The sequence below is a fragment of the Camelina sativa genome, chromosome 17 (assembly GCF_000633955.1).
Source record: "Camelina sativa cultivar DH55 chromosome 17, Cs, whole genome shotgun sequence".
Taxonomy (NCBI): domain Eukaryota; kingdom Viridiplantae; phylum Streptophyta; class Magnoliopsida; order Brassicales; family Brassicaceae; genus Camelina; species Camelina sativa.
In genome coordinates, this window is record NC_025701.1 from 11,091,325 (window position 1) to 11,106,431 (window position 15,107).

General features: G+C 36.1%; 4 protein-coding genes across 5 annotated transcripts; 1 reads left to right on the forward strand and 3 right to left on the reverse strand.

Annotated features, from left to right (window-relative positions):
* LOC104756654 lies at positions 65–1,940 on the reverse strand. The gene is made up of 4 exons (XM_010479275.2): positions 1,586–1,940; positions 1,398–1,491; positions 1,093–1,302; positions 65–942 (listed from the first exon to the last, which is right to left on the reverse strand). The coding sequence occupies exons 1-4, from the start codon at positions 1,658–1,660 to the stop codon at positions 257–259; spliced, it is 1,065 nt and encodes a 354-aa protein (XP_010477577.1). The 5' UTR covers positions 1,661–1,940; the 3' UTR covers positions 65–256.
* On the reverse strand, positions 2,064–3,848 carry LOC104756655. Of its 2 annotated transcripts, XR_762317.2 has the most exons (6): positions 3,733–3,848; positions 3,547–3,640; positions 3,226–3,435; positions 2,460–3,118; positions 2,264–2,359; positions 2,064–2,170 (listed from the first exon to the last, which is right to left on the reverse strand). XR_762317.2 is itself a non-coding variant. In XM_010479276.2 (5 exons), exons 1-5 carry the CDS (start codon positions 3,820–3,822, stop codon positions 2,315–2,317), a joined length of 1,098 nt encoding a protein of 365 aa, XP_010477578.1. In that variant the 5' UTR covers positions 3,823–3,848; the 3' UTR covers positions 2,064–2,314. The 2 variants fall into 2 exon arrangements, 1 of the variants encoding a protein (XP_010477578.1); XM_010479276.2 differs by having other exon boundaries at positions 2,064–2,359.
* LOC104756656 (ethylene-responsive transcription factor ERF069-like) lies at positions 4,932–5,764 on the reverse strand. Its single transcript, XM_010479277.2, has one exon. It carries the CDS (start codon positions 5,466–5,468, stop codon positions 4,941–4,943), a length of 528 nt encoding a protein of 175 aa, XP_010477579.1. The 5' UTR covers positions 5,469–5,764; the 3' UTR covers positions 4,932–4,940.
* LOC104756657 (heavy metal-associated isoprenylated plant protein 22-like) lies at positions 8,474–9,568 on the forward strand. Its single transcript, XM_010479279.2, has 3 exons — positions 8,474–8,628; positions 8,724–8,799; positions 9,096–9,568. Exons 1-3 carry the CDS (start codon positions 8,542–8,544, stop codon positions 9,389–9,391), a joined length of 459 nt encoding a protein of 152 aa, XP_010477581.1. The 5' UTR covers positions 8,474–8,541; the 3' UTR covers positions 9,392–9,568.

The window sequence follows — 15,107 nt, forward strand, 5'->3', positions numbered from 1 at the left end:
ATTTGGTTTTGGAAAAAACATTCTCATGTGCTTGTCCGTATCAGACTAAGCCTTACAAGTTAGCTACAATCTCACATGAACATGTTCAAAAGCATGTTCGAAATCTATTCTCAAAATCTATAAATTTAGGTAATGTATCACGTAAGCAAAAACACATTGAGCAATACAGATTACATGAATATTAATAAACAACACAAGCAACACTTCCCAACAAAAGCTAGCTACTGAAACAAAGCAAAGAAAAAATCCAAACTTTCTAATTGCCAATAGTAACATTCTCCATTTCAACTACTAGCTCAGCTTCAGATCTTTTGTCCAATTCAGTTTCCATGTGTTTCAACGAGTTTCGCAGCTTACCGCAAGCACCCGTAAACCCATCTGTGGAACTCTTCAAACACTTAACTTCAGCCTCAACTTCGTCGAGATTTCCAAGTATTATCTTCACAGTTTGCTTCATTTTGTCTATCTCCTGAGGTGGATAGACGCAAGCTCCAAGCTCATCGATTTGTACTCCGGTTCCTTTACACAGCTTCAGTAGCTTCTCAAGCGACTCCACGAACCCGCTGTTATCCTTTGGATTCTCCAGCTTAATCATGCTAGTGATAACTCTAATGAGTTCTTTTATCACCGTGATTGTCTCAGACACAATCTCACCAACCATTGTAGCAACTTCCATTTCTTCAGGAGACAAATCATCGCCTAAATCGTCATCATCATCATCATCATCATCTGACATATTATCACCAGATGCCTCACATTCAGCTGGCTTCACTTCTTTCATCTCCCTAAGAACATCCTTCATGGAGACTGCAACTTGTGTAATAGCCCTGCCAATGGCAGTAATGTTTGTTGCAGGAACCTTCTTGAAACTGGAGCATGCCTCCCAAACCACTCCCGAAAGCTGAGGAATAGATGGCTTCTTATCCTTTTCATATGATCCCTCTAGTTTACAGACACAAAAACAAAACCATCCACAATTAAAGCACTCAATCATTAGAAGTATGTTCAGGACTACACACACTACAGTATGACATAACGAGTTCAATAAATGATACATAATGGGAGAAAAGTATTAAACTTTTCAATTATTACCGTATAGAGAGACAGAACCCTGCAACAATCTGAAGCTGGAATCGACGATTTGTTTAACAGAAACATGTATGATTGAAGACAAAGTAGGACCAGCACCGACTGTGCTTCCAGGGCAACAAAGGAAAAAACCTTGAAGAGCATTGAAGTAAGACTCCATTGTCTCTTTAAGTGATTCAGCTTTTGGAGATTCTCCAGTCCATAGCATTCCCACTAGCATTTTAACACCAACCAAGCAAAGCACAAATTGAGAAGAAGAAATCTTAAAAGAGGAACCAAGAAAATTATAACAGTGAAATTCAAAAAACCTATGGTGGCTTGTTTAGAGAGGTGATCAGACATCTGAATAACGTCGTTCCAGTTAACTTTCTCCACTGTAGGAGACGCTGTTCGATCGAACAACTGCAAAAAATTGTGTAGCATAATCAACCTATGTTTGATTACGAATCTTAACTATGGTGTGAACTTGTGTGAATCAGTAAGTAGAGAAAATTACCTGGAGAGTATCATAGATGGTGTTGAGGTGAGAAATCAGAAACTGATTTAGATCTTCTTTCTTAGATTTCACCATTTTTTTTTTGTATTCCTTCTCAAACTCTTGACGTCTCTCAAGCGCTGCTAAGCTAAAAAGCCTAAAGGGTTTTTGACTACGGTTCGTAACGATGTCGTTTTAGGACTTATGAAACTAGTGTTATTATTTACAGAACAGCCCTCCCAAAGTTTTGCTTTTCAAGTTTAGAGAAAAACCACAGCAGGCCTTGAATGCTTTGGCTTGTTTTATTGACTGTCAAGTTATGAAAGATCCAGTTCTCTAGCAAAGTTGTTTTTATATGGTTTGGTTCAAAGGAATTGATGATAATTTTTAATTAGTTACTAGATATATAACTGTTTAGTTTGTTACTAATGGTTTTGTGAACTAGACCAAGCTAGTCTAGTGAAGTCCGACTACAAAGTGAACCAGTCTTTTCAGAACCTTTAAAGAAGCAGAGTCAGGTTTAACAAGCAACGCTCATGAACATATAAAGTCTCAAAAAAAAGATGAGAGACTATGAACTTGGGAAAAAGTGAAGCAGTCTTTAACCTATAAGAGACAACAGGTTTCTCTTGTAAATGCAGAGGAAACAGAACACTGAACAAGAAAGAAATAGCAGTGCAATGAAGAGAAGAGATCTACCTATGGTTGCTTGTTTAGAGAGGTGATCAGACATCTATAACATTAATCCGGTTAACTTTTTTCTTGAGTAGGAGGAGACGCTGTTGGATCGAACAACTGCAAAAAAAGTTTGGCACAATCTTTGTCTAATTACAATTCTGATTCATTGCGAGATAACATGACATGAAACAAACCAAAATGGTTAAGAAAAACATGCCTGGAGGGTATTGTAGATGGTGTTCTGATGAGCAATCATAATCTGATTCAGATCCTTTCTTTTCTCCAATCCAACTTCCATGACTTTGATCGCGTCTCGCATATTTCTGCAAACTCCCGGAAAGGCGTTGGAAGACCACTTCTTATGCTCAACTTCAGCCTCAACTTCATCAAGATTTCCCCCTAGTATCTTCACCGTTTCAACCATTTTGTCAATCTCCAGAGGTGGATGATGACAAACGCAAGTTCCAAGCTTTTCAATCTCTACTCCACTTCTTTGACACAGCTTTAGTACCTTCTCTAGAGAATCCACAAACTCGCTATCCTCCTTTGGATTCTCCATCCCAATCGTCTTAGTCATTACTCTAATAACTATTACCACCATGATCGCCTCAGACACAACGTCAGCAACCAATTTAGCAAACTCAATCTGTTCAGGAGAAAACACATCACAAGATGATGCCTCACACTCACGTGAAGGCCGCTTCACATCTTTCATCTTATTAAGAACATCCTTCATGATAACAGCAACCTGAGAGATAGCATTGCCTATAGCGATGAGGTTTGTTGAAGGAACCTTCTTGAAATTAAACAATGCCTCCAAAACTACTGCTGTAAGCTTCGGAATATACGGTTTCTTGTCTTTTTCATATGTTCCCTCTGCAAAATCATCCACAGTTAAGCAATTGCTACACTACCCTTATGACAAGACGAGTAGGTATTGATGAAAAATGGGAGCAAAAGTATTGAACTTTTCAATTTATTACCGTAAAGAGAGACAGAACCCTTTGACAATTCGAAACTAGAATCGACGATTTGCTTAACAGAGACGTGAATGAGTGAAGACAGAGTAGGACCAGCAGCAACTGCGATTTTATGGCAACAAAGCAAAAACCTTTGAAGAGAAATGAAGTAAGACTCAATTGTCTCCTTAAGTGATTCAGCTTTTGGAGATTCTTCATTCCACAGCATTCCCACTATAGCATTATTATTTAACCCCACAACCAATAAAGCAAAGCACAAATTGAGAAGAAGAAGAAGAAGAAATCACAAAATCAAAAGGAATCTGAGATAATTAACAAAGAAACCTATGGTGGCTTGTTTAGAGAGGTGATCAGACATCTGAATAACTTGTTGCCATTTAATTTGTTCCACTGTAAGAGACGCTGTCTGATCCAAAAGCTGTAAAAATTTGGGCATGAAATCAATGTCCGATTACAATTCTAATTCAACATACAAAACAAAAAAAAATGTAAGATTATGAAGAATAATACCTTAATGGCGTTAGGATGCATGATCAGAGATTGACTTAGATCCTCTTTGTTTGATTTCCCCATTCCCAAACTCTTTTGAGGGTTTTGCATGAATGCTTTATTTGCTGTCGTTTTTATCACCTAGGAGACTGACTAGTGTTATTTACGGAAAAGCCCTTGGAGAATTTTGGATTTACCAAGTTAAAAGTTAAAAAAAAAAAAAAAAAAAACTCAAGCAAGTAAAGTAACCGATCCAAAGATTGCTTGTTTTGAAATTTGAATTATTGAAGCAAAGAAATTTAAACACAGAAGAGAAGAAACGTTAACAATATTATTGCAAATCTTCAGGCCTAGAGGCTTTGGCATCAACTCTATCTTAGCTCATTTGAGGGTCCTTTAGGGAGAAAAAAGAACTCACTTTTATAGAACCAGGTTGTAAAAAAAAGGAGGGTCTTTTTTATTTATTTAGTTTATAGTGTTATGAGAATTCAGTTCTAGGTGTGAATATGTGACTGTTCTGTTTTTTTTAGATGAACTGAAAGGAAAAGCTTATTTTTTTTGATGGTCTTGTTCTGAGTTGTGAACCAGCAGCTTTGTGTTATTGTTAATGATGTGGGTTTTAAGACAAAACTGGTCCTACTACTGAGTTCCATCTCAAAAGCGAAAACCAGATTTCCTTCAGGAACCTTTTAAAAGAAATAAGTTCATGCCCCCACCCCACCCTGAGATAGGAGGAGGAGTCGGTCGGTTGGTTGGTACAACATCCCTAGCTGACAGCCATATTACCATTGCCTTTAAACACACATGAATCCTTTTTTTCAGTTGGTGAAAGTGACAACAACAACAAAGACCGATCAAAGTCAGGTTCGTTCAACAACACATAGAATCAGATTGGAAGAAGCAGCTACAACAGAGCCGGCATAAACAAAAGAGCTAAGGAGATGAACCAAGAGCCAAAAAAAAAATAGCAATTTTTAACTAGTAACTATGCCAATTCATAGAACAATAGTCTCAATTTCGATCCAATTCTGGCCAATTAAGAGAGACCGACCACCATCACCACAGATAACAATATACAAAATTCCAAAAAAAAAAAAACCAAGAATCTGGGAATGAGGAATTAGTAACTTCAGAAACTGAAAGCATGTACAAAGAGAAGTTGCAAAGTTATAAAAAAAAAAAAAAAAAAAAAAAAAAAAAAAAAAAAAAAAAAAANCAAATTTACAAAGTTAAACCACGGAAGGCGTCTTAGCGGAGGAGGCAGCATCGGAATCTTGAAGCTTCATCACGGCAGCATCAGGACGGCCAAAATTAGTAGGCGCATCAGGACCAAGAAGCTGAATCGCAGCGTTATCATAAGCAAGAGCAGCTTCCTCCGCTGTTTCAAAAGTCCCTAACCATATACGTTGAGGTCCTCCTCCTCCTTTACCACCACCGCCACCGCCGTTAGCTTTCCTACTATCACATCTAATCTCAGCCGCCCACTTTCCCCAAGGTCTCTGCCTCACGCCGCGGTACTTCTTCTTCTTAGTCTCCGTCGTCTTAGTCGCGGCAAGATACCTCGCCGGAATCCTGATTTTGAACCGAGTTTTCCTGACCTCGGCCTGGGGATCGGAAGAATCGAGGACGATCTCCTTGACTAGCTTCTTGCCTCGACGACGCGATGATGGAGGATCCGATGATGATGATTCGTCTTCGCTGCTTGAAGAATCGGTTGCTTCCATGTCTGTGAATGAAATTCGAACAATTCTCTTCATCTTCGCCGGGTGAATTTTTGAGACGACGACGGAGCAAAGGTTGGTTGGTTTTGGTTGGTTAGGGTTTGTTGTTGTGTTCGAAGTCTTAATAGAAGAAGAAGGAAAGAAAAGGAAGGATTTTGGCTTGTTCGTTACTTAATCACAAGTTTTAACCGACCTTACTGTGTATGTATGTATCTCTCTTATCTTTTTATAATCCGATGAGCGATGAGTATCTTGATTGATCAAATCCGTCCGAGTCGGTTTTGAAATTTTCAAATTCATCCACCAAAAAAAAAACAAAAATATGGAAAAAAAAAAAATCTGTTTTTGGGAAAGATAAAATACAGTAATGTCAAGTCGTGGGTGAAAAAGTAAAATCAATGTTCGTGTCGGTTTTGAAATTTGAAAATCAAAAATTAGTTTATTGGGTTTTCAATGCCCAAAAATACGAAAAAGCCCAACGTAGGCTGCATTTAGTCTTGGACTTGGAGGTCGGCAAAACCTACTTCTTTTGGGCCTTGAAACTTCTCTATGATCCCATGACCAAAGGTTTGGATTTTGTGTGTTTAAGTTGTATGTAGATTTTGAAGATTGCAATAAAGTTTCATTTTCATTCATCGAAAGTAGCATATGTGTTCATAAGATTGTCATTTGGATAAAATGACCAATTGACCATCCATTAATGACATTAAATCCATATTGCATGATTAGAGAGTTTATGATTTTTGATACTGTATAACACTTGGTGTTGAACTTTGTCTACAAGCTACCAATACGCAAAATTAGGACAATTTGAATTATGTATGGGCATTTATCAAAGCTATATATGGATCGAGAGCTCTTATTCTTATGACCATTTTCATGAACTATGTCAAAACCTGTATATGCTTATTTTTATAAAGATGCACCAGCACCACAATAGTTGATTACTTTCTTAATTAACCCTAAATCTTAATCAACAAGGAAACGTGATACCCACACTGATTAACGTAAAACACATGACATCATTTATATAAGATGAGTATGACCAAGTTTGAAAATAAAATAAAATCATATACGATGTTTTCTCTTCGAGCGATGTTTCGTTGCGATATCTTTCGCATGATTTCAACTATTTATGACGTACTTTATTTATTAGGATTATATCGTTTTCTCATATATATTAGTATATGCATATGATATGACTGATTTATTATCATTCGTCACCACAAGTTACTGAGACTATATTATTATCAAACAATTCGTATCCACCAGTTGCGTTGCACCACGAAATATGAAGAGAAGATAAAACCCAACGGGTGAAAGGGACGTTTACCAATATATCAACCTAATCTTCCCCAAACCCCCATTTTTCTTCCAATTAAGCTTATTATTAAGCACAATCAATTCTGTTTATTAAATTATACTCGTGACCACTGATTGTTTTTGTTGGTATATAATTTAATATATACCACAAAATATAAGAACATGACATAAGATTCTATAGAATATAACAAAATATTTTTTATTTGTAGCCAGATAGAAATCTACGAGAGTCGTATTACTGTATTTGACACGGCACTTTTGGTAAACGGGGTTATTAATTAATTTTTGATAGATTTATCAAAATGTTTATAAAAGTTATTTTTTCGACAATTTATAAAAATATCCTGAGTTCCAGACTTCCAGGTCACAACAGCGAAAGAATAAACCTCGATGAACTCTTTTTATAAAAATATGTAAATATGTAATTGATGTGGACATGCATGAATGAATATTCTACGACCATGATTACCATATAAAGATTAATTAAAGATTACCATATAAAGTTCTCTGATCAAATATCACGCTTAAGATTGGATAAAGATTAAAGCCACCATCACCATATATACATTTCTTTAGAGAAAACTTTCCTATATTTAAATGTTTAGGTGGCTACGGGCTACCATATCATATAATTAACATCCATTTCAAACTTAGAGATGTTATCTCAATTGGTATCAGAATTTCCATAAAACTACACTAGCTAATCCTAAGCGGATCAATCTCCCAACGTACTTTCTCGTTCTTCTTCTTTTTTAATTTTCTTCTTATTAGGGTTTTCAGTTTTTTTTTTTGTTCTTTTTAGCCGAAGAAAATTAGAAAGTAGTAGCTTTTTGTACTTGCATGTTTACTACATGTACGTATGTGTTATACGTTAACGTCGTCGGTGCTCTTGTTAAACCTAATTAAGAAAAAAAATACGGATTGACCATGGCAGCATGGTCGGATGGTCCAGAGTTAAAAACTAAAAATAGTACTTCTTTGTTACAGTTGGAAAAAAAACTATCCATATTAAAATGCAATAAGATCTTTGGATGAATTACTATGACAAGAGCAATCGCGATAGAATAGGAAAAGAATGTAAAATGCATGCATCGTTTGCATTGGTTGCTAAATTTCTAGATATGTAATTCAATTTTCAATTTTGTGTAGGTGGGCTCCATTTTTGTTTCCTGTATATGTTGTGTTTCAATTATTTGTATATACGTGTTTGTGTGGGTCGCAACTGCTGCTTTCGTGGTACACAAAATTATACTATCGATCCTAATTAGAGAAAAGTACGCAAATAAAATCAAAGTGCAGTAATCCCCTTATTTTGCAGATACCCAATATGCATACTAATTAACATTTTATCATTTTAAATGTTCAAAACCAAATGGTAACACTACAATTAAGTTATAATCAAGTTTTTCTATAGTTAATTTAATATATAAGACGAATAACTAACCCATTAAGAAAAGAAGAAAATGACCTCATGATGAGGGAAAGGAACATTAGAAACGTACGTCCTCGTTGTCCGCCGAGAAATATTTTGGAGTAGCACATCAGTTTACCAATAGATTAGATCGAGGGGAACCTCTAGGTTTAAGTATGTACACACCTCAATAATATTAATTAAATAAACGCTCAAATCATCAATAAATAAATCATTGTGTGTTTCCTTATACTCGGAACATTATATTCACCACCACACGGTCCACACCAAACTTTCCTATATAAGAAACGACACCCATTCTATTCATCAGTAGCTCCATCTCTTTCTCTCTCGCCTAGTTTGTGATAGTTAAACATGGGAGCTCTTGATTCTCTCTCTGAGTATTTCTCTAACCATTTCGACGTCTCAATAAGAAAACGGAAGAAGCGTAAAGTCATGCAGGTAATAAAAAAATCCCTAAACGATACGCGGTTTAGCTCTTGTTTCGTTTACTTATATCTTTGCTTACCCTTAAATTCTTTTTTGATATTGAGCAGACGGTGAATATAAAGGTAAAGATGGACTGTGACGGATGCGAACGCAAAATCAAGAACGCTGTTTCCTCCATGAAAGGTTCGATTCTCACCTCAACTCTCAAGTAGTTCCCTTCGCTCAAACACGACCATCTTCTCGTAGCAATCAATTGGTGCAAATATATAATTGTTCTACAAGTAATCTATCACCCACACGAAACTATGCATAGTTGCATATAAGAAAACTCTATACTTTGACTCTTTACCTTTATTAATAACAACCATGATTATGTAATCTAACACGTCATATATCAAAAAACACAATTCCCTTCCAAATCAGCCAAACACGGCCATACTAATACACACACCACTCGTTTTTTTTTTTCTTTTTCTTAGGAGCAAAATCAGTAGAAGTGAACAGAAAAATGCACAAAGTGACGGTGAGTGGCTACGTGGATCCCAAGAAAGTGCTGAAGACAGTGCAGAGCACCGGGAAGAAGAAAGCTGAGTTGTGGCCGTATGTTCCGTACACAATGGTTGCTTATCCGTACGCCGCCGGAGCTTACGACAAGAGAGCCCCACCGGGTTTCGTGAGGAAGTCAGAGCAAGCTCAGGCGCAGCCGGGAGGTACAGACGATAAGCTCATGTCCCTTTTCAGCGACGAGAACCCTAACGCCTGCACCGTTATGTGAATAAGCCGGTGTTATATAATTAATAATGTATAAGGTTTATAAAGTTTATAGTGGAACTTTTTTTTGTTACTGTATCAAGTCAGAAGCAAAACAAATATAGTACTTACTCTGCGTTTAACTAGCTAGTAGTGGCTTTTTATCTCCTAATAATATAGTTTTACTTGCTTTCTGTATGAATGATTTAAGTTGTTTAAATTGTGTTTCATGCAAAAACTTAGGCTTTGTCCTAGTTTTTGCCGGAAGCATTTTAATGAGATTTAACGCCTTAACATGTACATTATATAATTTTGGGTGGTTAATAACTTAATAACACAAAACCAAGTCTAAAATTAGTTAGAATAATAAAATGGTTTTGTTTTTCCAATCTGATCAATCGAAAAATGAAAGACAATATAGATGTAATTTGCATTTATTTAATAATCAGAGATAAATTCGATCAAAAACCGGATCCAAATTTTAAACTGAAAGATACATTCTATTTGGTTTTATTAAGCAAAAAAACACCACCATATTATAGACATAAACTGTGAATGTTTTTAATTCCTTCGGTTGAGATGTCGTCAACGGTGACATTCTTTTAAACATTCCGTGATTAAAGGATTAGCATGGCGGTGAACGGGTGAAGTATTAAAATTATAAATTTTAGTTTTTGTCCCTAAAATATCATTCATCGAATATATAATTGAATCCATATCCTACATCTGTTAAACTAAAGTATTCAAATAACTATCTTAGGCCAATAATTTTGTTTGTATTCACTTGATAGTTGATACTAGTAAAAGAGTTTTGTGGAGGCAGTGGTTGGTTAATAAAAAGTTGAAAGATTCTATGACGCTGAAGAAATCCTTGGCAAGTGAAAAGCCAAACATCAAACAATTATATGCCATCTCTGCCCCTTTGTTGTACACCTACGACAAGTGTAAGATCCGACGGTAAACAGTTTTATTCGCATGGGTCCTTATTGTATCACTACGTAATTTATGGTATTGTTCCTCGGTGGAAGTAGATATGTCGACGATGATGTCTTTGGATAAGATAAGATATTTGTTAGTCAATAGATATATAATGGAAAGTAAAACATTGAATATGCAATTGCTCAAAATTTTCCAAAACAACTTATTAAAATTTTGGAACATAGCATAGTTTGCCGACCACCAGCAAAGGGACAAGTTTTCTTGTTAGTAAAATTAATAAATTGTGTGTGTTCCTTATAATATAACGTGGTTGGTTAAGAGAAGCCTTAAGAAAATGATATACGACCCTCTAACGGAAAAAAGGAACTAAATATGAATATTATTTGATAATACGATCAGAGGACATGTAAGTACATTGTCGGGTAATGACATGACTAATTATTAATTACGACCCCAATCAAATGAACATATTCTGAAAGTCTATTATGGCATGTGAAAATTTGAAAAGACACAAAACTAATGGACAGATGAGGAGTAACACAGCAAACGCGTGGCGTCGAGACTTGAAGACTTTGAAACTAGGAGTCAACGTTTCGTTGATGCTGTGAGGCCCAGGGTTTTGGAGCTAATGTTTTATTGTCACGTGTATGGTGTTTGGGACATGAACAGTTAAATCATTCGACTTGAAACACTAATCGCGGCCGGGAAGGAAACAGAGGATAATACTGAAATGTGCAGTTTACATCAATAATTAATACGATAATGTTATGTTGGCTATGGATATAACAGTTCATGTGATCACTACGAATTTTGGTAACTAGATTTATCGTAAAAGGAACATGTATTGGACTATTGATAGTGGCAACTCCCAAATATGAAGTGCATCTATGACATTTAGTTTTGATATTTGAGTTATTGATTTGGGTATCAATGTTATGGTTTTGATATTTGAGTTGTTTATAGTATATTTGTTTTTGTTGTTGCAGTTTATTAGACGCTTGGGATTATTTTTTGTGTTGTAAAAATTTGCATTCCCAAATTACAGTATCAATCAAGATTGTATATGATTCAAATAACAAAAAAGTTATCATGTGGATCAACATTAGGTAACAAGTCTCATTTTCTATAGTTATTAGTTATTACTTATTACTATGTGATTTTCTCTCTGTAGACGTATGTAAGTGGGGTGTATTGAAACTAGGATTTTGGGAGATATTAGGTTTTTGTTCAAATCACTTGTTATTCAAATTGAGATTTTAAAACCTATTCCCAAATCACATGTTATTGAAACTGAACTTTATGTGAAATCATCTAAAATCACTTACAATCATGTGTTATTCAATTAAGTATTTATAAGAATCATATCAAATTCTTTGTTATTCAAACTAAACAATGTCTTTTAACAAAATTTCAAAAAATGAATTCCGTGAGATTTTTGATATCTTTATAGTTGAAAAACATAGCTGAGAAAATCACACCTCTGAAGGTGGGATTTGAAACAAAAAAAAATTATTAACATTGCAAAAATAATCATATCACCTCCTCACTCTCACATTCTCATTGCCAACCAAAATCTTTTTTTTTTTACCATTCTTTCACAAAAAAAAACCCCAAGAATCATCTTTGAGAATTCCATCTTCTCTTTTCCCAGGGGAATTGCAAGTTCCCAGAATCCGATTTCACATTCAATTTCTTTAGCTCCAGTCTTCTGTTCAGTTTTCTTCTTTCAATCTTAACATTTTTCTTCTTCTCCTAAGCCAACAATTTTTCATTCTTCTTCGGTTGTTTTTGCTGGGTTGGTCTAATTAGAATTCAATTTTACAAAAACTTCTTGATATGTTATCTGCGTTAGTTTTTTTATTGTATCGGACTTTGCTTCATAATTATATTTCTGAATCTTGAATTGTAAAATTCAATCTATGTTTGTTTATGCAAAACAAAAATTCTGGGTTTTTTATTTGCTGTCCTTTATATTGAAGAGAATCCTCTCGTTTTACGTCTGCTATAATCAACATCAACATTCTCTCAGGCCTTGGTATAGAATTTTGCTCAGTTGTGATTTCCACTTCTAGTCCTACCTAAGCTTTTAGAATTTTATAGATCTGAGAGAATACAAAAGACTCTCCCAGACACGATTCCCGAGAAGACTCTTTTAACCAAACTTTCCGACGCCGGCGGGGCTGCTTCTCGCTGGCGTCGGGATCTCTCCGACACATCTCATTCTCGTCTCCGATCTGCTTCTTTTAGTACTCTCTTTTGCAATTTTCTTCCCCAATTTTTCTCTTTGTTTAACTCTTCTCAAACTCTTTTGTCTGTTACCTCCATACCAAACCCCGACCTTGGTCTGTTTCTGCTGACCTTCTCTTCACCGAAGATGTTCTTTTCTCGCCAGAAATCTCTGCAACAATCGGGCAGCCGCTACAACCATCCGTCATTTCGGCGATTGATGGCGAAACTAGGGTTCTCCCCAGTGGACTTAGTTTCCAAAATTGATTCAGTTCATGGCCAAAGTCTGCTTCCGCTAGTTCTACAAGCATCGGAGATTTTATTTGCAACGCAAATCTTCCCGTCAAGTCTGGACAGACTTCTCACTCAACCCTTATTTTGGCAAGCGGTTGTGACTCTAGGGTTTTCCCCAGTGGACCTAGTTTCTAACCTCGAATCAAGACACAACCATCGGCCACTACCGCAGATCTGTCACGCACAAGAGTGGTTCTATGCTCCGCAAAGCTCTCTGCATTTCCCGGCCAGCCGCCACACCCAACCTCTTCCTTGGGTCTCGATTGGAAAGCTAGGGTTTCTCTTGGTGGACCATGTCCTATCTTCAGGCCCATTAAGCTTATCCAAAATAAAGCCCACAACTTCAACACCCAGGTCCATTATTTCTGAACTTCTGCTAAACTCGTTTCTAAGTGTATTTCGATATGGTATTTGTAAGAGTTTTCGACAACTTCTGCAACTTCTATGGACACTCTTGGTTCGAGAAAACTACTATCAATTGCGAACCCTGGGTCGAAGCTATTACTCGACAGAATCTGCTCATCAAAGCTCAAGGCAATCGAGACTCTCGCTTTTGTTCTCTAACCACACTAAGGGAATGCGGAAGAACGACACTATGACTCTGGTTCCACGGAACGAGAGTTACCGACACTTCCTCAATTCCCTGCCCTCATGCCCCGTGATTAACGACCCTAGCCATTCCCAATCTATCAATTACGGGTACTTCTCCCACTCAATTGCTGATCCAACTCTAAATCCATGTAAGTCCAATTATGATACTTTGCTCCATGTGTCGAAGCCATACTATAGCCGATGGTGTGATCAAGATCACTTACTCTGTGGTTTTCATTTGAGAAGTGTTTCGTCATCGTTGCTATGGCTCTGCTTAAATTCCTTGAGAATCATGGCACTAGTGTTCAGTTTGGCCTTGTTATTTGAACCCTCTTGCTTGAAGTTGTATGGCTCTTTGATCCCGATTCCAAGTTGTCTCCTTGACTACGGCTTTGGTCTGTCCAACGCTAGTTGTTCTTCGGCAGCAACTCTAGCAAATATCTTCAAGCTTCAGAGCACTTTCAACCATGCTCGAAATATTGTCAAGCTACTTCACCGTGAATCCAAACCGGTAAGAAGCTCAGCTCTGACCTCTTCATTAACGCCAAATCGTCTCATGACAATGGCTATCTCCTTTTCCACTGATTTGATCATGGAAGAGCTTGTCGACAATCTTGATCTCACATGTACCAAGTATCTTCATGAATTTGGCTTAAAGCTCTCAAGAACCCATTGCCGACTTTTCTTATCCTTAGCTGTATTTTCTGTTTATTTTGGCATTGGGGAATGCCCTTTTATCTTGTACTGTAACTCTGCTTGTATGATCCTTCACTCTGAGTAATGAAATGCAAGTGTATGACCAAAAAAAAAAAAATGATTTCCACTTCTAGAAATCTCCTAAAATCACTCACAATCAATGTTATTTGTTCAAATCTCACCAAATCACAATTAACAAATTCACTAAAATATCCTAAAAACTCACTTAAATCTCTCAAAATCCCAAATTTTATAAATCTCACAAAATCCTTTAAAATCATAGTTTGAATACACCCCCCCCCCTAAATATCACTACAAATCTAGTGATTAGTGTGAGTTTCAATTCAAGATTTACTCCGGTTACAGTACAAGTTTATAACAGAAAAAATTAGAAAAATACTTAGGTTCACCCCTAGGGGTGAACCTTTGTATTCACCCCCTCTCCTTTCAACCAATCAGAATGCTCAATTTAATATTTCATTTAAAAAATAAATCAAAATTAAATTAAAAACAAAACAAATTAAGGAAACAAATTTTGTATACTTTTATTTAAGGAAAGTCAAATATTGGCTTGGTTTAAATTTTATATAACGGTTTGGGTAGTTTAGTTTTTACAATTAAAACGAAATTATATGTCGGTTTGGGTTTACAAATAAAGTGGTTAGGGTTTAGATTTTACAATTAGAATGAAATTATATGCCGGTTTGAGTTTACAAATGAGATGGTTAAGGTTTAGATTTTACAATTAGAACGAAATTATATGTCGGTTTGGGTTTACAAATGAGATGGTTAGGGTTTAGATTTTACAATTAGAATGAAAATATATGTCTGTTTGGGTTTACAAATAAGATGGTTAGGGTTTAGATTTTACAATTATAACGGAATTATATGTCGGTTTGGGTTTACAAATGAGATGGTTAGCGTTTACATTTTATAATTAGAACGAAATTATATGTCGGTTTGGATTTACAAATAAGATGGTTAGGGTTTAGATT